The following is a 19197-nucleotide window of genomic DNA, read 5'->3' as shown; positions in this document are numbered from 1 at the left end:
CCTGGCAGAAGTTAAGAGAGCAATCAAGACATTGAGGAACAAAAAAGTCAAAGGACCCGGAGGAATACCAAACGAACTAATTAAAAACGGAACGGAAAAGTTATTCCGCATGCTACATAGAATGTTCGAAAGAGGACTAAATGGAGAAGAAATACCTGCGGAATGGACACAAGCATACATCACATCCATACATAAGAAAGGAAATAGGAAAAAATGTGAAAACTATAGAGGAATTAGTATAATATCGTCGGTAGGTAGACTTTACGGGAAAATTATTAAAGAAAAACTAGAAACTGAAATAATAGGAAAAATTGGAGAAGACCAAGCAGGGTTCACAGTAGGAAAATCATGCCTAGATCATACGTACACATTAGAACAACTGATAGAGAAGAAAATGGCAAAAGGTAGACCGGTCCATCTGGCCTTTGTTGATCTAAAGAAAGCATATGACTCAATACCTAGAGTCAAATTATGGGAAGCAATGAATGATCTCGGAATCCGACAAACACTAATAAAAGCAGTTAAAGCACTATACAAAGAAGACAAAGTAGCTATTAAATGTGGAAATAAAGCCTACAATCCATTTAAGACGACAAAAGGACTTCTACAAGGCTGTGCTACGTCCCCTACTCTGTTTAAAATATTCTTGGAAAAGACACTCAAACCATGGAGGAGAAAGTGCGAAGGAATGGGCATACCAGTAAGAGACGAATACCTATACACCTTAAGTTTTGCCGACGATCAAGTAGTCATCGCACAAGATGAAGAAGATTTCAGCTTTATGCTCAGAAAACTAGAAGAAGAATATAAAAACAACGGAATGGAAATAAACTTAGAGAAAACCGAATACCTAACAACAGAAAACAAGGATATGAGAAACCTAGAGATAGACGAGGGAAGACAAATAAATGGAACAGATAAATTCAAGTATTTAGGAACCATAATATCGAACCAGGGAACAACAGAAGAAGATATAAACAACAGACTGAGACAAACAAGAAACTGTATAAGACAACTAAACTCAGTGTTGTGGGATAAGAACATTACGATAAAGACAAAAAAGAGAATATATAACACCCTGACAAGAAGTATCCTGACATATGGGTCCGAAAACTGGACAATAAACAAGAGAAATAGAGGTAGATAAGAGCAGTAGAAATGGAGTTCCTGAGGAGAAGCTGTAGACTTACAAAAAGAGACAGAATTGAAAACGCAGAGATTAAGCGGAGAATGGGAGTGCAATCAGACATAATCGACTATATAGAGGAGAAGAGACTATCCTGGTACGGCCACGTCAGAAGAGCGGACAGAGGACGCTGGATAAACAAAATCACAGAATGGAGCCCGATTGGAAGAAGAAAGAGAGGAAGACCCCGAAGGTCATTCAGAGATGAAATCGACGAGGCTATGGAGAAAAGAACCCTGCGAGATGGAGACTGGAATGACAGGGAAAATTGGAGAAAACGGTTGAGTGAAGGAAGACAGTGAAAACTGTGGAAATCCTTAGTGGTAGTAGTACAAAATGAATGTTCATATCCAAATGTCCTTATTTATTCTTTAAACAATTAGAAAACCAATATTTCCAACTTCTTATGGGACAAATAAACACAAATTAGAAATGTTTAGAACGGTTTTTAAAACCATCGCCCATTGTGACGTCAGAGCTTAGGTAGTCCACTTAGGGACAATAAAAACCAAGTGTAAATATATTTCCAAAATTTGATTATGAGGCAATTAAAAAAGAAGAATTTAATGTTCCAAAGAAGACTACGAGAAAACAATAGTGGAAAAATAGTGGAAATAAATGTATTATTTAATTGAATTATGATAGTGACACAGAAAATTCGGAAGAAGGAGAAAACGAATTAATTGTATAAGTATTTTAAGTAATTCCTTATTAATTGTTGTATTTTTATTCCGACAAATTACAAGTGTACTAATGATTCTTGTTTTAAAAAAGTTGTTATATTTTTAGGTTTTGTATTTTTTAAATACATAAAAAAAGAGCGAGGGCGTGTTGACATTTTTTTGCTAAATTTTTAAAATTTTGAATTGCATACTTACGTTAATTTCAGATTTAAGTCTGTTTTTATAAAGTTCTTTTAGTGTCAATAATTCTAACAATGACAAAAGTAATTACAAAAGTTCTCGATCAGTTATTAATACAAGCGTGCGTCAAGAGGGAGGGTCCCTATAAGGTGAAATATACATAAAAAATGGTAAAAATTAATCCTAGCATATACGATATGTCCTGCTTTAAGGGTATACACCTAAGTAAAAAATAAATATTTTTGATTACATATTTAATTACCAGAACAACCAACCGTGGCACTATATATTAAAGCAGAACTCTATTAAAACCTACAACTTTGAGTGTTACATTATATTTCTTACCGCAACTTACTGGCAATTGGAATTAGGTCAGGGGTGAACGATGGGGATCAACACTCATAAATAATCCAACAAATCTTGGCTTTTAATTAAAGCCTATTATTTACATTTTTACAAAACCTGCATGCTGCTCTGACCAGTTTTTCCATTTTAGACATGGTATCTGGGTGAGAAATGTCTGAAGAAAACAGCTGTAATTACTCTGAGATCAGTCTTTCGGAAGTTCCAAGAGTATTTTTGCTTAGCGGGCAGAATGTTGTAGTAAACTTTTTACTTGCCTTTAAAATCGTGTAAAAAAATTGCTGCAAAATCCACAACTTACTTTGCGTATTCTGCATGTTAAGTACTTAAAAAGTTAATTTTTAATGATATCTACGAAAAATATATTTAACGTCATCAGTAGCATCAAATTGAATTAAAGTAACTAAATTCCAGAGTTAAATATCTAAAAGTTTGGTGATTTTCTCTTACATTATTGCTACGATTCAAAGATTACGAACGGAGGTAATAAATTTAATCGTTTGATAATTAACCTGGATTTATAGGATTGAAAATTTTAATGCTCCAGATAATTAAGGTTTGAGATTAGTAAAATACATCAAAGTGGATATCAACAAAATATATTACTTTAAATCACTCGACATGGATAACTCTTAACAATATTACATCACTTAACCCTCCAGTGGACACGCGCGTACTCTGACTCTGACTCCTTACCTTTGTATCTTCGTGTATAACTCATCTTAATTTGTTTCTTCCACCCTGCAACGTTTTCTAGCTTCCTGCATTGATCGATTCATCATTAGTACGGAGGCACGGCTCGAAGTGATAACTGTCTTATACCTTGTTTTTGTTTGACACGGAGTGTCAGTTCACGCGCGCCTGACCGCAAGAGCTACAAGAAGGTGACCAATGGTCGTTTTTTATGCTTGTCTGAATGTTGCTGGAATCAACAGTCAAGTTGTTTATTATGCAAATAGTACTAAAGAGAAGACCATCGTAAGACGAAAATTTTTACGAGATCTAGGTTTTGCGTTACTTCAAGATCATTTGCGCTTCAATTTGCCAACAACTTTGAAACTAAGAATTAGGGAAATTTGTGGTTTTCAAGAAGAAGAACAACAATCAAATATATCTTTTTTCCAAAAAGGTAGATCTAAATATTGCGACCGTAAGAAAAATAGACCTACGAAATATTTTTGTAAAAGATGCCACAAATTTATGTGCTTGGAACATGCCAATGTTATATGCAATGACTGCTATGAAAAATAAGTTGTTTTCAGCCGTATTTTGTAAAAATTACTGTAAAAAGAAACACAATATTTTTTCAGGTAATTATTTTTAGTTCAAATAAAATAATAATAGTCTCCCGTTTTTTACCGCTCGCGGCTTTGGGAGTATAGCAGGGTAGTCTGCTATATCTAGGGCCTACGGTATACAAGAAAGGTAACATGGCCAGTGCTACGCTTCAACCGCCTATTATTACCCCTGGTTTTACCCAAGGTACTCATTTTATTCAGGCTGAGTCGACCTGGGGCCTATAGACATTTTAAAAATGTCTAGTTGTTCTTGCCGGCGGTAGGATTCGAACTACGGACCACCGGCATGCGAGGCAAGCATCCTACCGTTTGCGCTACGCAGGCCCTCAAATAAAATAAGGTCCTAAATAAGTGCGGACCCAGAGGCCGCACGCGACCATGCATGTTATAAAACTGGCGCGTTCATTGAAGGGTTAATCACAAAAACGGGATGGGCCACTCCGGGAATGACCAAGTAGCTTTCTTATGATCTAGGCAGAGAGCGATGGTTTTTAATGTAATTTTATTTATTTTAAGGGGGGGGGGGGTTTGGATTTTATTTTGAGTTTTTTATTTTTTTGTTAGATAGTATAACTCTTCAAGAGTATCCATTTAACATTTCAGAGTGATTGGAATAAACTTGATGGAGTTATAGGCATTTATGAGTTAAGTGATTGAGGTGAATGAGCGAGTGAGGTGAGTAAGTGAGCTTGTTGAGTGAGTGAGTGAGCCCGACATAGAAATTGGAATAAGTACAGTATCAAGTTCTCATAATTATGCACCTGTGGTAGATAACAATCGCATTACTAGAGAAGGTAAAATGGCTGCAGATGCAACAAAAAAAGGTCGAGTTCGTTGAAAGCAGGACCAAAAAGATCCTCTAGATATTTTAGCAGGAAGCACTTCGTTGTAGAGACCTGTAATAGACTATACTGTGTGAGTATCAAAAAAAATTTTTTTAAACGCTTTTTCCTCGGACTAATTTTTCTCAATTCGGTGTTTACTGTGTATCTCAAAAACTACTTGATGGATCCTTCTCAAATTTCGCAAACTTCTTTTACAGATAAATTTCTAGGTCGCAACGTCTAGGTATTATCTTTTTTTTATGTTATAATTAATTTTACACCAAATTAGTCAAATTTTTAACAAAAAAATTTCGAAAATTCAAAAAATTTTTTTTTTTTACTTTTAAAATTTTAGAAAACGATGAAATAAACAATATCTCGACATTGCGACCGAGAGAAACTTATAAATTAACGCAATATTTTTGGTTTTTTGTCAATGATCCAATTATAAGTTACAATGAACACCGCAATGTAACTTTTTGTTCTCTTGGAAAATTAGCTCTCGTTTTCATTTTCATTAATTTTCAATATTTTTTCCCAAAATTTCAGATAGTTCTCTTGAAATGTTGTACTATAATGTACTAATGTTATATTAAACAATTTTTCAAAAAAAATCTTAAAAATATGTTTAAAATATTGAAAATAAACTCTAACCCCCTTAATTTAATTTATATTTTATTTTAATTTATTTTATTTTATTAAGAAACACGCATGGGACTGCGTTTACCACTCCATGTAATGTGTGGTCGCGGGAAGTGTGTGGTCCGGCGATCTGTCGTTTCATTGCGTTTCAGTCGTTTAAATTTTATCGCACCTCTGCGCGATTCTCCGCACATAATAATTGCCTATAATTACCAAAATGAGATTCTATATTGTTAGTTTGAAACTTTCCTGTAAGTACGTATTTGCATGAAATCTTTGTTAAGCAATATTTAATTAACATAATATTTACTGTAGTAGAATGATGCAAAGGATTATGGACATCAACATATTATAAAGATGAATAATTGTAATCTCCAAAAGATTTCCATTTATCTAACCAAATTAAACAAGTTTTCTAAAAATTGGATACATTCATCATTTATGTCATCAAATGGTTATAATAAATCATTTCTTTTTAGTTTATATAACAGTGGATTTTTTATATCAACCCACCATTTTATAATTAGGTTAATAAATTCAGCAGTACCTTCACTTAAATTAAATAGGACAGCGTGACTTATTTCATTAAAAATATTGCAAATTAAAGTAACGTTTTGCTTTAATTAATAAATTAGTTTTAAGTTTATAAAAATAAAGTTGATAATAATGTGTCTAAACTAATTCTGGTCTTTTCGGCTTCAGAATAACAGATAAAATATTTTCCATTTGTGACCAAAGACTTGGTTTTAAAATTGTTTTGTAATATCCAACTTAATTTATCTTTTAATAACAATGTATGGTCAATACGTACTTGAATTTCCATTGTTTCTTTAATTTTAGTACTTCACCTGATTTTTTGGCTCTTCTTGTCTGACCTGACTTTACAACTCGAGATGAGACTTCGCCGCATTCACTATAGTCCTCCATCTTCTACGATCTTGCGCTTCCATTTCCCATTGTTGTACACCAATCTTAGATAAATCAGCTTTAACATCATCCTTCCATCTTTTTCTGGGACGGCCTACTGATCTTTCTGGCTCACCACACTAAAATTTCACGATATAAAAATAAATGTGATTTTCTTCTTGATGCCACTTGACCATATAAGAACTTACACTTAAAATTTTCACTGAAACTACAGAAATCCACTATCACACCACTTTGAAGCAATTCATCTTACTGTTACTACCTAATTATAATTAATCCTCTCCTTTTCATGGGACTGAAGTCCTGGAAATATTTTTGGAACAACACATTCTCTAAGAGTAGGTCTTTTTCTTGGAAACGGTTTTAATACACTATCAGAAGAATGCATATGAGGCGTTTAGAAGCAAAGCCGGACATGTCACAGTTAAATAGTGAAATGAATTTATTTAACTGTTGTCTTTATTCAATTTATTATATTGTTCCTACTTTAATTTATTAAAAGGCACGATAATTTATATAAGTTTATTAATCACAAAAAATACATAATTTATTTAAAGGCGAGCGTAACAATTAAAAATCGCGGGCGCGGTCTTCAGATCTTGACTGTCCCTCCATATAAAAATATTGTATTTATATACGAAATCCTGATATACTAGAATAGTCGAGAACATCTAGTTGGAGGATTCACCATAATTTGAATCTAGAACCTCCGCCGAAATTTCTACAACAAAACAGAATATTAGTCATTATATTTACAGTTATTTTAGGCCGTGATATTTATCGTAACAATAGTTTAGAGAAAAGCCCAAAAAAATGTAGAATAAAACTTGATGGGTATTTTTAACGTTTTTTTTTTCTATGAGGAAGATTGCACACAAATCTTTATAACTGAAAAGAAGAATTAGCTTATCTTTACTGATTAATAATCTACACGGTTATTAAGGTTACTTGCGTCCGAGTTTGCAACAAAACATTTGGATATGTCCTGCTTTGAAACTTATATGACAAAGCGATGGGAAAATTAATACTGAGATTTTTTTTACTTTGAGAGTTTATTCTATTAAAAAGACAAAATGAACACGATGTTTTTTTTTGTTAAAAAAGAACAATTTTCATATTAAACATGGAATATTATTTTTCTTCTAAATATTCTCATGGTGGATTATTATCATCATTATCGTTATGTTCAGTGATGTGTTGGTCTTGACCACTATCGAGAATGTTTTTGTAAAAATCACATTGAGGCATAGATGACCAATCATTACCAAAATGACAGCATAGTAATGTCTCGATACCCTTCTTCTTTTTAAAATTCAGTGGAACACCGATTTGCAGTTCTGCTGGAGTAATTTGGGATATTTTTTTACCTTTTTTAGTAATAGGCAACGCATTTGACGCAGAAGAATAATTATTTATTTCTCCCATTGCAAGGATATTGTTTTTGGATGTACGGTTTAATATAAGGCGTTTGGTTTGGAAAATCTTGAAATTTAATGAACTGGGTGCTTTAATGAATGCATCAGCTTCTTTTTTCCAATCCTGAACAATCCAGTCTTTTTTTAATAAAAACAATGTTGCCTGCTCCTCAAAAACTGCATAATATGTATCAAGAGTTATTATGGTGTCTATCTGTCTCAATTTTTTCTCACTGACACCAAATACTCGATCAGGAGGTATATGGGAATGACCTGTTACCAAAAATATAACCTGAAGTTCAGTTACGTTCTTGGGCGCTTCCTGGAGCCATTTTGCACACATAGTTAATATTGTACAGTTTTTGTTTTGTCCAGGACATCCATCGGATACTAGACATAAAGTATGAATGTCAGCCATAGTAGGCTCATTCCTTTTCAGACAATTATATACTGCTGGAGCAATTTCATTTGATCTTTTGTATCGTTCATGTTCCATCCAAGAGTAGGCATATACATACATTATTTTTGTTTAAGTTTCCCTTTGAAGAACCTTTAACAACGGTGAAATTATATAGATAAAGTTGACGACTATAGTAAGCCCTTTGGTCAGGTACCTTGGGCAACACCAAATTCTTTTCACAATCGTATGAAAAAATCATTAATCCGTCAGTCTTCTCTTTCAAATGGCCAAAAAAAGCTTTGGCGCGTCTTGAATGAAGTTCTTGTTTAATCTGCAATGCTTTCTTTTTATCAAGATCATTTTCGACTTTTATTCATTCCTTTTGTTCAATACATGTTGAGCATATATCTGTTTTAGGACTTCCAAAGCCCACGTTAAAGAACTGGCTAAATACGTTGTGAAAATAGCTGAACTTGACTTAGGTAGCATCATCAGCTTGTTGTTTATACATTTTGTATAACTTTGTAATATTTAGTTCTGCATGAAGATACTGTCTTATAGCTGATTTGCCTCTGCAATAATGAGATTCATCAGCTTTTAATGTCTTAATAAACGTTTTTACTGCTTTCAATTTATCCTTATAGGTCTGTTCTTCTGTCTCCACCTCTTTTCTCTTTTAAATTACCATCGACTTGGAAACGTGTTAAAACACCATTGACGCGGTGCTTAGTTATACCTAGCAATCCAAGACAAGCATCTCGGCACACTTTGACTTCTTCTAAATTTCGTTTTCGAACAAAATAACAAACTGTTTTTTCCTTCGGTTTTGTTGCATCTCTAGGTCACTGACGTTTTGTTTTATGAATTATACAAAAGCGAGAAATGAACTGATCTTGTGTGAGTTTATCTGCAGTTTTATAAAAATCTTCATGGAACTTTTTGACATCCTGCATCGAGAGTGTTGGAACATTTCCATTTTGCTGCTGAATGCTTACACGTTGGAAATGTTGGTAAACCTTTAGGCAAATACCTACAACAAAACAAAAATGGCTTAGGTACCGTAAAGATAATTAAAACATGTCATTGTATTTTGCCAATCGCATTTAGGTAAAGCTTTCCGAAATACGTTTCGTGTACGTTTTTTAAGTTTTGACTTAAAAGTTTTTGAGGTTAGTTTTTGCATTCTCGAAAAATTAATTCACACACCACGCACTTCATCGTTATAATATTAACTGTTAACTTTAGCTTTAGATCTTCTTCATTCTGCTTTCTGTACTTTCTTCTTCCTTCCAGAACCCCTGCTAACCTCACTTAAGAAGGATTTATTCATCTCTAAAATATTGTAACAAAGCACTGTAACGTATTATGATTAGAAACTAGTAATTATTGATTGCAGTCCATTGATCGAACGTCGATGTCCGATTTTGCAACCAAGACGCTTGGGCTTTGTCCGCTTTTGAAACTACAATCAATATTTGATTGTAATATTTTACGGTAAAAGGCCTGTTTTGCAACGAATTTTCATTGTGGACTGATACAATAGGTTATAATGAACAGAATCCTGGTGTTAGTTTTCTTTCGACCAAAATATGACATGTCCGGTTTTGCATCTACACGCCTCATATATAAATACAAACAGATATTTTCAAAGGCCTTTTATTCACTGTTGCCAATTTCCGTGTTATGGACTGATGTTTACAACTGCCAAGTTATAATGTATACGATATAAATTTGGAGTTTTTTTAATTCCTATTGGTTTTCGTATTTTCTCCCACTATTTATGTACATACATGATATTTTTTAAACATCACTCTTGATTTTAGAATATTTCACTATAAATTTATATTTTGTTACAGATCCCCAGGTAGTACCATCACTTGCGGAACTTTCGGCGAGATGTGTGGCGTCTCACATTCCCTTCGAACTCGTAGAACACGTCTATCCACCGGTACCGGAACAACTTCAACTTCGCATTGCCTTTTGGAGTTTTCCCGACAACGAAGAAGATATTAGATTGTATTCTTGTTTGGCAAATGGATCGGCAGACGAGTTTTCCAGAGGTGAAACCTTGCACAAGACGCACATGGTTAAAGATCCTCTACAAATAGGTGAGTTAATTAATCAAATTATAAAAACAATTGAACAAAATTAACCCCTCGCATCGTTAAAATTAAAATTAACAATAATATGTTCTACCAACCGTGTAGAAGTTATAGTTTTTCTCCATTCTCTTTGTCATTACTCTATTTTGGCTTATCATCAGTTAAGTACGTTCCCTTTAAAAATTTTATATACTGTGTTGTTAATAATACTTACCTTCTTATGGTACTATCTTCGTTGAAGGTTGGCAACAATCTTGGTGAAGTAATGTCTATCTAACAGAAGAAGTTACAATAAAGAGAGGAGTACGACAGGGCTGCATACCCTCTCCCCTATTATTTAACGTCTATTCGGAACACGTCATGAGCCAGGCCTTAGAGCATATCGAACAGGGTATTCTCATAAATGGTGAGCGCCTGAATAACATCAGATATGCAGACGACACCATCCTCTTTGCAGACAGTTTAGAAGGTTAACAGACACTAGTAACGCAATTGTGGAGAATCAGTCAAGAATACGGGCTTGATTTTAACATCAAGAAAACAAAGTACATGGTCGTCAGTAAGAAGCATATTCCACCTAGTCAATTACTGGTAGATCAGCAACAAATACTCCAAGTGTCCCGTTACTACTATTTAGGAACCATCATAAATAACCAATGGGACCACTCAGTTGAGATAAAATTGAGATAAAACAAAGAATTGAAAAAGCCAGGTCAGCATTTGTCAGAATGAACAAGATATTTAAGAGCCACGACCAACCCTTAAAAACGAAAATCCGTTTATTCAGATGTTACGTGTTTACAGTGCTGCTCTATGGGGTTGAATCATGGACACTAACCGAGGCATTCATGGGAAAACTCGAGGCGTTTGAGATGTGGTGTTATAGACGGACTGACCCTTGAATTTGTTTTCCTTTTTCATATGATATGTCGTCATTTTCTAACAATTCCTTCTGAGTCGTTTTACCATGGTTTTGAACATTTTTCATTTTTTCCAAGTAGAGAGTGTACACTCTCTACTTGCAGGACGAGGATTTTGATTTTGGAATGCTTCTTCTCCTCGACGACTTGCTCCATTGCAGCTTGAAAAGTGTCATCAACCCCTAATAAAACTATTAACCATTTGCATATTTCGGTTTTGCTTAGTATATTTAGATATCTCTTAAAAAACTATATATTTTTAGGTTTCCATTTATCGGCTAGCGTTCTACAAAGCCCGAGAGGCATTCACAATGTTGCAGTCACATTTGATAGGAGACGAATTTCGTCTTGTAACTGTACCTGCAACTCGACCGCGTATTGGTGCTCCCACATTGTTGCAGTTTGTCTCACTCGAATACACTGGGTAAGTTTGGTTATTACTTTGTTTTTATATAGATTAAGTAGTTACTAAGAGAAATGTACTTTTGTGACATAGAGAGAAGCGATCGAGAGATCATTAAAAAAGTTCCTGTAATATTCATCACGGTAAATGATTAATTAAAAAATTGTAAGTAAAGTGTCATCATTAGACTTCGGCAAATATGCAAATAAAAATGTAGAAAATATGCGCATAAATATGCACGTGTTTACCCGAAAATATGCAAATATTTTACAAAATATGCATACAAATAAATAAAAAAATCGTAACATAGTAACAATTTTATTTAAAAAAAAAAAGTGTACATAACTAAATATTTCCTACTATTCATTAAGATTTACATTTATTTTAAGTAACTACATCATTTTTAAGAATGAATAAACTTATTTAGAATTATGGTAACAATAAATGACCAAGTGGTGTTCAAAATTTTCTAACAAAAACTTGTGGCTTCTGTCTGAGTACATATATTTATATATGGAAAAACTTCGTTCAACATCAATTGATGTAACGGGAGCATTTTTCAAACTAACCAAAACATTTGGTTCTAAATTAATTGTTTCCGAAATATTTCCAGCTAGAACACTGACTACTTCAGAAAGAATATGGTAACCTTTATTTTTGTCCATACTAGCTTCAAATTTTTTTAAAATATCTTTTCCAATATTACCTCTAACGTTCCGACAACATGACGCAAATTCTTTTATTAATGCTGTACTTTCGAACAATGACAGTTTTGGTGATTCTAACTGAGTAATTGTTTTTTGAACAAAACTAAAATTTGATTTTATAAATGAAAGTTCTTCTTGAAGCAAGTTACTCTGAAAAGTTTGTTTAGAATCCAAAAGAGATTGGGAACTTTCATCTGTTAACGTATCAATTATGTTCTTTATTTTAACAAAATGATCTGCATAAAAATTAGCTGCTTCTAACCATGTTCCCCATCGCGTTAAAATAGGTTGTGGTGGAAGAGGAATGTTAGGTAGCATTTTTTTATAAAGTTGAATTCTTATAGGAGATTTAAGAAATACTTTTTTGACACTGGATATCATGGTATTTACAAGAGGAAACTTTTTTCGTATTTCCTCTGCAACTCTGTTTAATCCATGCGCTACACAAGTAACATGTATTAAATCTGGGAAAAATATTTTTAAATTTTGTCCTGCTTTCACCATATAAGGAGCAGCATCCGATAAAATAAGCAGTAATTTATTAGAAGGAATAGTTGTCGGAAGAAAAAAAGTTGCTAATGTTTCTTGTATAAAACGCGAAATTGTTAAAGCATTTGTTTTCTCAAGTTGCTGGCATGAAATAAGATGAGATTTTGGTAAGGTATCTTCTTTAAGAACACCAATCAATAAATGAGCAATATACTTTCCTGAGGAATCAGTGGTTTCGTCTACAGATATGTAAAAATAATTATCTGCAATTTCTTCCTTAATATTAATTAACACCGACGAGTATAGCCCGTTCACATTATTTCTTCTTAGAGACCGATCACTTGGAACATTAAGTTTGCAATATTTTTTTAGAAACGAACTAAAATTTACATTTGTTAATTTTGAAAGCGGTATGTTTGCAGACACTAATGCGCGACACAAGTCTTCATTAAAAGTTTCTTGCTCATCTAATTTTTTTGAAGTAGATTGGAAACATTTAGCCATTGAAGTTTGATGTTTTCCTCCTATTTTTCCTTTTTTTGCAATGTGTGAAGCAGTTCTCACATGTTGGTCTATCTGAAATTTCTTCTCACATGCTATCTATAAATAAAAATAAAAACCTTTATTTTAACCCAACCTTTAAAATATAAAAATATACAAGGTGTTTTTGGTTAATCAAATAACTGGTTTGGAAAAAAAAACACTCGCTAAGTGTTTTAAATGCAGTATTAATCCACAAATTAGTTTTTGTTACTAACCATTAGTACATCATATAACTTATTTTAAAATTCAACAAAAGTTTTTTTTTGTTAATTCAATTACAATAAAAATAATTGTGTTTTAGAATAGCTGACTTCATAAAAAAAAGTAAAGGTGAAAAATGTTTCTAAATACACACCATTCTATTGTACCATGGACAATTTTTTCTCACTAAAGGAAGCTATTTTTCATTTAAAAACAACCACGAGTACTAAATTTCAAGTAAATACGTTTATTGGTTTTAAAGTTATTGTTGGTATTAACTAAAAGAATTTAATTTTTTTAATTTTAACACCCTGTATCTCGAAAAGTAAATAAGTTTGACCCCTCATTAACTATATCGTTTTGTTCAATTTTTCGAGAAGTATCTACAGCCAATTTTTGTAAGTGTCATTTGGAAACACCCTGTATGTATGAAATATTAGATATTTAATAGAAAATATTAGATACTTACAATTTTGCCACAGACTGAACAGTAGATTTTTCCCATATCCATAGACAGCTCTTTATAAGGTTTAATCCAAGTTGGAGCACTGGTTGTTTTAGGCATTATAAAATCACAATCTTCCTTTTTGTTACGCACAACGAGTGTTTACGCTTTGAATATCAAAACAAAAATGATTTACAAATCTGAGCATCAAATTAGAAATGTTAGGTACCTAATTCAATAAACTGGGAGATTTTGGAAAATCCCTAAATTAGGAACAAAACTATTAGCCGTTTACCTGCTGTTAAGATACAATAAATTGTAGATAGATTTGGGGATTAGATCATAAAATGCAAATGAGCGAACCCTTAGCGATTATCCAATAACTGAATGCCTCAGTGACCGAGACTTTCTAAGAATGTTGAGGGCTACTTAAATTGATCTTCTTTGAAATTGTAAATGTTTTGTACCTGTAGAGATTACGTACTTAGATCATTTCTTGATTAAAATGAGTACAAAATTTTATACAAGAATTGAAATAAATTGGTATGTTTAAAAATTTTCAAATACAGTATAAAAATCTGAACTTTTATGCACTTTATGCAAACTTTTATACAAATATGCCAAAATATGAAATATTTGCATAAAATATGCACAATATGCAAAATATGCACAATATGCAAAATATGCAATATGCATATTTGCCGAAGTCTAGTCATCATTCATTGTTTGCCTACTGCATACTACATTTCAGCTACATCTGTTGAATCGTTTGAATGTGGCGCAATACCAATCGACACGTGCCTCCTTATGATCCAATGATACACATGATAAGTAACGTGTCGATCAGCTTCAATCATGCCGCGCACAGCATCAATGTTTTCCGGGACTACAGCTGTGACCGGACAGTCTTAAAGGAATTCGTCACTGAGGCTGTGCGTCAACGCTTGAATTCGTATTGTATAAGTAAGCCAACTTTAAAATCGTAGAAGATCTTCACACGACGAAGCAAACTTTAAAACCGTAGAAAATTATCACACTAACATCGTCACAAGAGATTTCAATTTGTGGCATTAGAGTTAGAAGATCCTGATGGTTTCCACGGCAACAACCAACAATAACCAAGGAGGAAGATACAGCTACCTGAGGAAAGGAATGCCAAACGTTAAAACGATTAAAATAAATAGAAAAGGTTAATGCGAGTGAATAATAAAAGTAAATTGTAATGGCATGTCTCGCAAAACAGGAAAACAAAAAACAAAATAAGTATATCGATGGAAGGATAATATGGAGGAAAATGTGATATTGACTAATGCTGCCAACTAAAAAAAAGTAAATGAATTATTTTTAAATCGACCAGCGGATGGCAAGTTATTTCTTAAAACAATATCTTTATAATTATTTAATTTGTAGTTGCACAGGATGCTTTTTGACTAATTAAATTAACTAATTCAGTACATTTTTGACTCATGTTTGATTTTTTTCTACTTGTATTTAAGAAAATTGCCTAATGATATTTTTATTTTTTATAGCCTCAGTTGGTTACTCTTCGTGCTCCAGTCTCCGAATCACTGTCTCGCCTTCAGCGAGACCAGCTTCAAAAATTCGCCCAGTACCTCATTAGTGAACTTCCCCAGCAAATTTTACCCACTGCCCAACGACTCCTCGACGAACTTTTGGGCTCTCAGCCATCGGCCATTAACTCTGTGTGCGGAGCACCTGATCCAACCGCGGGTGCGTCCGCTAATGATCAAACGTCTTGGTACTTAGATGAAAAGACTCTTCATGACAACATCAAAAAGATTCTGATTAAGTTTTGTGTACCAGCACCTATTGTTTTTAGGTAAGTTCAGTTTATTAATCATAGTAAAATCATAGTTTTAATATAAATAAATTTGACAGACAAGTTATATGATAGATCATTACCCATGCTACTAATATTTTAATTTTTGCTAATCCTATTGTAGATGTTCAAAATGCTCGCCGTGAACGTCTTGGCAACATCCTAATCTTAAATAGAAGCTCCTTATAACGTTATTTAACATCTCAGGCGTAAGATCCTTAATTCATCTTGGTTGAGAGTTTTAGTTTTGTATACATTAGTTTTGACACTCTTGAAAGAAGAAATCTAATAACGTCAGATCAGATGGTCGTGCTGGTCATTCCACCGATCCTCACCCCTTATCCATTTATTTGGAAACATACGGTTGAGATACTGCCGGACATTGATTTGGTAATGTAACGGTGTTCCATCTTGCTGAAACCAGATCGTTGTTAGCTGGAATTTGTGGATTTGCTAGAGTAGGATATATAAGTTTTTCAAAAATGGCACATTATTTTGGAGTAGTACTAAAAGGGACCTTTTTGAATTCCTATCCAAACATTAACCATATAAAAAATGAGTATAAAGTATTCTGTTTTTATACTCATTTTTTATACTTCTGTTCTTTGCACAGTTTTTAACTTACATTTATAAAAACTGACGTTAGTTCTGTTTTCTCTGTAAAGAAACTGAATGATAAGTGGTTCATATGTTAAGCTATTATTTCGCTTCAATCTTTTTTGAGCTACATATCCCTTAAGATAATTTTTTGCTATTATTTGGGTGGGTAATTTCTCCACTTGTCAGTGACATAACATGGTTTAGTATTAAGTATATATAAAAATAGAATCAGAGTCAATGAAACATCTTCTGACAATTCACTATAAATAAATTAAAATAATTAAAATCGTCTTAAATACTACCTTTAATTAATTAACTCTCATATTCTAAATATATGTACTGTATCTTTGTATAAAACAGAAAATATTTCAATAGATTAACAGTTTTCTTGGCGCCTCTGAATTTTAATCATAAAGAAGTTCGCGTTGGTCTGAATAGAACGCATTGCAATCCAATAAAAAGGTAAACTAGTTTAACGTTACTAACTTTTTAGCGATGTCAACTATCTGAGTACAGTGGCACCACCAGCAGCAGCAGAATGGACATCACTTCTACGCCCGCTGCGCGGACGAGAACCCGAAGGAATGTGGAACCTCCTTAGTATTGTTCGGGAGATGTTCAAACGAAATGACCGGAACGCTATTCCACTGCTGGAGATTATCACCGAAGAATGTCTTGCCTGCGAACAAATACTTATTTGGTGGTTTAACACCAAGGTACGTCAGTTCTTTAATAAATCTTCTTGATAAATAAATGCAAGAAAGTTGATGGTAAAATTTATTATGTTCCAGCAGTACGCTGTAAATATTTATATTAATTACCTTGGTTTTGTAATTAATTTTAATATATTTTTAGGTAGCATTGCTTAGCGGTAATTCTGGTTATGGAGGAACCGGAGGAGGAAAACACAACAACGTTAATAGTAACACACATGCTTCTCAACATGCCTGTTCGTCGTTGTGTGATGAAGTAGTTGTTCTTTGGAGATTGGCAGCATTGAACCCTGGTCTAGCCCCAACTGAAAGAGACATGCTACACAACCAGGCAAGTGTTAATTTTAAATATCATTTTAATATTAATTAGAGACGTCTTAGCCGTTTTTGGAGCAATTTCACCAAATCAATGTGTACTAGATACTAGTTGTAACAAAAAGTGTAGCATATTTACATTTAAGAGGTCATATAAAACCGTTAACTAAAATTATTAACCATTGTGCTCTCCATGCATATTCTTAGTTTACTACAATCATATGGTAAGGACCATTTGAAATGTATTATTAACTAAACTAACGTATTGAAAAATAACAAAATTATTTAATAATGAATTGTTTCTTATACAATCAATAAGGCTTTGAGGTATGTTTGAAATTAAATGATTTACTGTATCCTGAGGAATGCCCCGGATAACAACAACCTTAGAAGAGTCTGATGGTATGTCCAAACCATTTTATTCCTTATAAAGGCAGTATGTAAGTATAAAATTTACAGAGTAGCCATACAGTAAATCCATGCAGAGTAGCGAGGTATGACCTACTAGGCGCAATATTTCATACACTCAGCCGTTTGTCTTGCTGACTTTAATAACCACCACACTCAAAGGAGATAAGGCAAACGATAATAACCGACTTACATTAGTGAATGAATGTGCATAACTCCTTCTTCTTTGAGTACCGTGTCCAGATTTAGGCGTTGGTAGCTAGCCTCCATATCAATTTGGTGATATTTCTCTATCTAGTGCGGCATGTAACATTCGATCTGCTGATAAGCCAGTCCATTGGAGAATATTTCGGAGCCACGAATATTTCTTCCTACCAATTCCTCTCTTTCCTTGTATAAATTATCCAGTATAAAAATATAAAATATTATAAATATAATATATAAAATATCATCATCATCATATAACGGAGGTCCTACGGCGATTGCCGCTTCCCGCATTTCAGCCTCCATCTTTTCCTATCTCTCCAATCTCCCTCTTCTAAGCCTCTAGATTGCATTGTTTTTGTAATTTCTCTTCTCCAGGAATTTGGTGGTCTTCCCCTTTTCCTTCTTTCTGGCGGAACATACATTAAGGCTTTCTTTGGCCACCGCTCCTCCTCCATTCTCATCACGTGACCATACCATTGTAATTGCCTTCCTTGTATTCTATCTGAAAGAGTATCTCTAATTCCTGTACGGTTTCGTATTTCCTCATTCCTGATTCTTTCCATTCTCGATACTCAACATGACCTTCTAAGATAATCCATTTCCACAACGTCTACTTTATCTCGTTCATTCTTTGTCATCGTCCAACATTCGGCACCATATGTGGTAATTGGTTCTACAATTGCTCTGTATACGCGAAGTTTGGTATGCAGCTTTATTTTATTAGACCACAGTAATGAATTCAGTATTCGGATGCATTTTTTTCCCTTGGGTTATTCGGTTTTGTACATCTATCTTAACTCTGCCATCTGCTGATATGATGCTTCCTAGATATTTATACTGGTTGCAGCCTTTTATGACTGCGTTTTCAAGCCTCAGATCTGTGGTATTTCCTCCAATTTTTAAATATTCTGTTTTGCTTATGTTTACAGTAAGCCCCCATTTGGCATATTCCTCAAATAATTTTCGATTCATATAATTTATATCTTCCTCATCGGTTGCAACCACCACCTGATCATCTGCAAACAACAATGTATACAGAGTTTCTTGTCCCACTTCGATGCCCATAAATCTACATTTATTTCTCCAATTCCTCAATGCTTCTTGGACGTATATTTTAAAGAGTGTCGGTGACAAACAGCATCCTTGCTTTAGGCCTTTAGTGACTTTAAATTCATTTGAGGTTCTGGTTCCAATTTTTACACAACTAACTGCATTTTCGTACAATTTATATATCGCTCGGATATACGTCGAATCCAATCCGGACCTTTCGAGGACCTCAAACATTTTCTTTAACGGGACACTATCATATGCTTTCTCAAGGTCTATAAATACCAAATGGGTCTCTCTACTTCTTTCGACACGCTTTTCAATTCTTATTTGTCGTAG

At 33.6% G+C, this 19197-nt stretch overlaps 1 protein-coding gene across 1 annotated transcript in view; it reads left to right on the top strand.

Moving 5' to 3' along the window:
* Positions 1-19197, top strand: part of Dora (zinc finger SWIM domain-containing dorado) — a 126195-nt gene that overhangs the window by 73717 nt on the left and 33281 nt on the right. Inside the window, exons 2-6 of the mRNA XM_072531822.1 lie at positions 9775-10026; positions 11204-11364; positions 15258-15568; positions 16662-16884; positions 17024-17212. Of these exons, the coding sequence (XP_072387923.1) occupies positions 9775-10026; positions 11204-11364; positions 15258-15568; positions 16662-16884; positions 17024-17212 (1136 nt within the window). The remainder of the gene's footprint in view (positions 1-9774; positions 10027-11203; positions 11365-15257; positions 15569-16661; positions 16885-17023; positions 17213-19197) is intronic.

This window comes from Diabrotica undecimpunctata, chromosome 5, assembly GCF_040954645.1.
Source record: "Diabrotica undecimpunctata isolate CICGRU chromosome 5, icDiaUnde3, whole genome shotgun sequence".
NCBI classification, from domain to species: Eukaryota; Metazoa; Arthropoda; class Insecta; order Coleoptera; family Chrysomelidae; genus Diabrotica; species Diabrotica undecimpunctata.
Note: the sequence above shows the minus strand (reverse complement) of the source record. Positions and strands in the feature narration are given on the sequence as shown.